At 38.4% G+C, this 5394-nt stretch overlaps 1 protein-coding gene across 1 annotated transcript in view; it reads right to left on the bottom strand.

Moving 5' to 3' along the window:
* The window catches only part of LOC118430602 (nucleolar protein 7-like), a 12432-nt gene that overhangs the window by 3365 nt on the left and 3673 nt on the right, over positions 1-5394 (bottom strand). Inside the window, 1 exon segment of the mRNA XM_035841577.1 lies at positions 85-151. Within this exon segment, the coding sequence (XP_035697470.1) occupies positions 85-151 (67 nt within the window).

Here is a 5394-nt window from a genome sequence, read left to right as displayed (position 1 = left end):
TTATGCAGATATTTGGCACATGTAAGGATCTAATTTCTACCTTCATATACTTGTAAAACGCTTGGCAAACCATAGCTTACTTACCTTTCTCTTTCAGAGCTAAACGTGGAGGATTCCTGTACTAGCTTCGTGCCGAAATTTGTTTTTGTCATGTTGGACGCCCGTTTGAGGCACTTGACATGGTCACGTAAAAAAAAGATTAAAAAATTGCGGTGGGCTAAATCAGGCTGTCAAAGGTGTCCTCGTAATCTCCACGAGTTGTTCTATCTGCCTTGTGAATCTCAAGCGATGGACTTTTACGAGAAAGTATATATTTGATGTCAAAGTTGACCGATTTTCGACAGCTTTTTCCTATGGTTTCGCCATTGTTTTCAAGCCGAAATACGCACCGTATGGGGGTTTCGGGGTGTCCGCTTGGTGGGCGAGGTTCAACTGTTTCCGGGTCACGCTATACCGTTGCGGCAGTCACTCGGGACCTCACTCGGTAGTGTACACAAGTACTTTTGATGGTGCTGTCAGCGTTTTATCATGTTACGAAGTAATATTGAAATGTCTTTGAAGTATAAGACAGCACTATGATCTGTAAGTTGTTATTCCAATGGGTTGCGTCGTGGGTAAAGTGAACTGTAGGTAACGTTACCCGACGAAGGCTTTTTGCATCTGACTGTTAACTGTTGAAGATATTAGATACATTGCTCGCGCCTGACTGAGGGATTAACTAAGATTAGAACAGTATATAGCTAATTAATAGCGAAAAACGTGTTCAGAAGAGAAACTGTGCCAATTTGAATTACACAAAAAATAGCGCCGTAAGAATTGTAACGTTATATAGCTAACTTGTAGCGGAAAACGTGTTCAGAAGACAAACTGTGTCAATTTGAATGACACATCTAAAGGACCGTTGTGCGCTGCATTAAGTGTATATAGCTAACTAATAGCGAAAAACGTGTTCAGAAGAAAAACTGTGTCAATTTGAATGACAGACTTACAGAACAGTAAGAACTATATAACGTTATGTAGCTACATGTAATAGCGCAAAAACTGTACATAGCTAACTCATAGCGGAAAAAGCGTTCAGGAGACAAACTGTGTCAATTTGAATGACACACTTACAGGTAGCGCAATAAGAAATGTATATAGCTAACTCATAGCGAAGTGTAACGTGATCAGAAGACAAACTGTGTCAATTTGAATGACACACTTGCAGATGGCGCAACAAGAAATGTACATAGCTAACTCATAGCGAAGTGTAACGTGTTCAGAAGACAAACTGTGTCAATTTGAATGACACACTTACAGGTAGCGCAATAAGAAATGTATATAGCTAACTCATAGCGAAGTGTAACGTGTTCAGGGGACAAACTGTGTCAATTTGAATGACACACTTGCAGATAGCGCAATAAGAACTGTATATAGCAAACTAATAGCGGAAAAAGTGTTCAGGAGACAAACTGTGTCAATTTGAATGACACACTTACAGGTAGCGCAATAAGAAATGTATATAGCAAACTAATAGCGGAAAAAGTGTTCAGGAGACAAACTGTGTCAATTTGAATGACACACTTACAGGTAGCGCAATAAGAACTGTATATAGCTAACTCATAGCGAAGTGTAACGTGATCAGAAGACAAACTGTGTCAATTTGAATGACACACTTGCAGATAGCGCGATAGCGCGATAGGAACTGTATATAGCAAACTAATAGCGGAAAAAGTGTTCAGAAGACAAACTGTGTCAATTTGAATAACACACTTACAGGTAGCGCAATAAGAACTGTATATAGCTAACTCATAGCGAAGTGTAACGTGATCAGAAGACAAACTGTGTCAATTTGAATGACACACTTGCAGATAGCGCAATAAGAACTGTATATAGCAAACTAATAGCGGAAAAAGTGTTCAGAAGACAAACTGTGTCAATTTGAATGACACACTTACAGGTAGCGCAATAAGAAATGTATATAGCAAACTAATAGCAGAAAAAGTGTTCAGGAGACAAACTGTGTCAATTTGAATGACACACTTGCAGATAGCGCAATAAGAACTGTATATAGCAAACTAATAGCGGAAAAAGTGTTCAGAAGACAAACTGTGTCAATTTGAATGACACACTTACAGGTAGCGCAATAAGAAATGTATATAGCAAACTAATAGCAGAAAAAGTGTTCAGGAGACAAACTGTGTCAATTTGAATGACACACTTGCAGATAGCGCAATAAAAACTGTATATAGCAAACTAATAGCGGAAAAAGTGTTCAGAAGACAAACTGTGTCAATTTGAATGACACACTTGCAGATAGCGCAATACGAAATGTACATAGCTAACTCATAGCGAAGTGTTACGTGTTCAGGAGACAAACTGTGTCAATTTGAATGACACACTTGCAGATAGCGCAATAAGAACTGTATATAGCAAACTAATAGCGGAAAAAGTGTTCAGGAGACAAACTGTGTCAATTTGAATGACACACTTACAGGTAGCGCAATAAGAAATGTATATAGCTAACTCATAACGAAGTGTAACGTGTTCAGAAGACAAACTGTGTCAATTTGAATGACACACTTGCAGATAGCGCAATAAGAAATGTACATAGCTAACTCATAGCGAAGTGTAGTGTTCAGAAGAGAAACTGTGTCAATTTGAATGACACACTCACAGAACAGTAAGAACTATAACGTTATGTAGCTACATGTAATAGCGCAAAACGTGTTCAGAAGACAAACTGTGTCAATTTGAATGACACACTTGCAGATAGCGCAATAAGAAATGTATATAGCAAACTAATAGCGGAAAAAGTGTTCAGAAGACAAACTGTGTCAATTTGAATGACACACGTACAGGTAGCGCAATAAGAAATGTACATAGCTATAACTCATAGCGAAGTGTAACGCGTTCAGTAGACAAACTGTGTCAATTGAATGACACATTTATAGAACAGCGATGTATACATGTATGTAAGAACTGTATATATCAAACTTAAAGCAAAAAACTTGTTCAGAAGACTACCTGTGTCAATATGACACATTATAGAACAAAGCTGTAAGAACTGTATATAGCAAACTAATAGCGAAAAACGTGTTCAGGGGACAAACTGTGTCAATTTGAATGGTACACTTGCAGAATAGCGCCGTAAGAACTGTATATAGCTAACTTAAAGCATAAAGTGAGTTCAGAAGACTACCTGTGTCGATTTGAATGACACACCTATAGAATAAGCACTGTTACAACATGTATATATATTTAACTAACAGCGCAACGTGTTCAAGAGACAAACTGTGTCAATTTGAATGACACATTATAGAACAGTGCTGTAAGAACTTTATATAGCAAACTAATAGCGAAAAACGTGTTCAGGAGACAAGCTGTGTCAATTTGAATGACACAGTTACAGAATAGCGACGTTAAAACAGTATATAACTAACTAAAAGCGAAAAGTGTATTCAGTAGACTACCTGTGTCAATTTGAATGACAGATTTATAGAAAAGTGCTGTAAGAACTATATATAGCGGAAAACGTGTTCAGGGGACAAACTGTGTCAATTTGCATGACATACTCACTGTAAGCGCAGCAACATTCTTCTGCTGTTACCACCAGAATAGTTGCCGCTCCAGATCACGAAGTTAAGAAGAGTAATCAACTGGCCTACCTGGAGTCTTGTACGGAGGAGATGAAGACAGATGGATGTTGATTTGAGGGTTTAATCTAGAAAAGTTAGTGATACAAAAACCGCCTATTGTTTGATAAGTGCAAGTCCCGGAATGATGATAGCCCGCAGAATAAAGCTTGTAGAAGTTCGATAAGTCCGATAATAAGTAATGTTCGATTCCAAGTAGTGTCCGTTTCCAAGTTAAGTCCAACTCCAGGTAAAGTCGTGAAAAACTGGTCAGACTTCCCAACTTCCTCTGGTCCTATCTTTTCCTGTAGTGGAGCCTGGTTTCCTTCCTTTAGCAAGCAAGTCCTGCTTCTTCCCTCTTTGGGAAGCCTAATCCTCCTTGCTCCTCGGCAAGAAGGTCCTGATTCTTCCCTTCTTTGGGAAGCCTAATCCTTCTTACTCCTCGGCAAGAAGGCCCTGATTCTTCCCTTCTTGGGAAGCCTAGTTTCGTCCAGCACGAATCCTGTTTCTCTATGAGTCCTGGGTCAATAGGGTCCCTTGAGTTTTAATAGTCACGTGGCCCAGTTTTGGCGGGAGCTTGCACATCTTATTTTACTAGCTGACTAATGGCGGCAGATTTGAATTGGAAGTTTGGCTCTTACACTCACATTATAGCGCCGTAAAAACAGTACATAGCTAACCAATTTAAAAAAAAAACGTGTTTAGGATACAAAATGTGTCTATGTGAATGACACATTCATAGAACAGCGAGGTAAATTTATTTTGACGAAAGCTTGCTTTAACAAAAACTTTTTCAATCGGATGATCATACTATTTAATTATCGCTTTACTTTACTTGTGTGTCATATGAATTGACACAGTTGCCCTCCTAACGAAGTTTTCTGTTGTAAAATGGTTATATGCAGTTCTTACAGCGCTTTTCTTTAGGTGTGTCATACAAATTGACACAGTTTTGTGTCCTGAACACATTAGCCGTTAAGATTTAGTCATACATTTGTATACTATACGTTCGGCGCTATTCTACAAATGTGTCGAAACAAATCGACACAGCTGTGCTTTTGACTACGTTTTCAGCAATAAAGTTGTTAGGTACAGCCCAAAGTACACTTTTTACCAGTGTGTCATATAAATTGACACAAATTCTTTACTGTCCAACTTGTTCCGTGATCAATTTTACACACGTTAAACAGCGCTTTTCTAATTGTGGGTGATATAGATTGACACAGTTGTCCCCCGGAAAAACGTTTTCCATTTTTAAGACACGGTTCAAACATCGCTTACAAAGGTGTCAGACAAATTCACACAATTTCCCTCCTGAAAAAGTCGTCCGCCATCAAGACAATTTTACACTGATTTCACATCGTGTTTCATAGTGTGTCATATGAAATAACAGTTGTCCTCCTGACAAGGTTTTCTGTCATTTGATACAGTTGTCGTCCTGACCGTGAGGGTTTTCCGTTTTGTGAAATTTTAATAAGTTTTAAAAAACTTGTTAATTGACACAGTTGTCGTCCCGACCAAGTCTTCCATTAGTTTAATACTGTTTAATCATCGCACTAGTGTGCCATACTATCAGTGACAGTTGTCCACCAAAGTTTCCGTCATGAGGCAGTTTTATACTGTTTAACACTCGGTTATTAATTGCAAAGCCGTCCTCCTGACAAAGTTTTCTGTTATAAACTATTGTGTCAATTAATGTGACAAACTAGCAAACTGAATAGATATGCCTAAATCGTATAATCATTCGATTGAAAAAGTTTTCGGCAGAGCGAGTTCCGTC

The sequence above is a fragment of the Branchiostoma floridae genome, chromosome 14 (genome assembly GCF_000003815.2).
Source record: "Branchiostoma floridae strain S238N-H82 chromosome 14, Bfl_VNyyK, whole genome shotgun sequence".
Classification (NCBI taxonomy): domain Eukaryota; kingdom Metazoa; phylum Chordata; class Leptocardii; order Amphioxiformes; family Branchiostomatidae; genus Branchiostoma; species Branchiostoma floridae.
The sequence above is the reverse complement of the archived record's forward strand: the minus strand, read 5'-3'. Positions and strand labels throughout refer to the sequence as shown.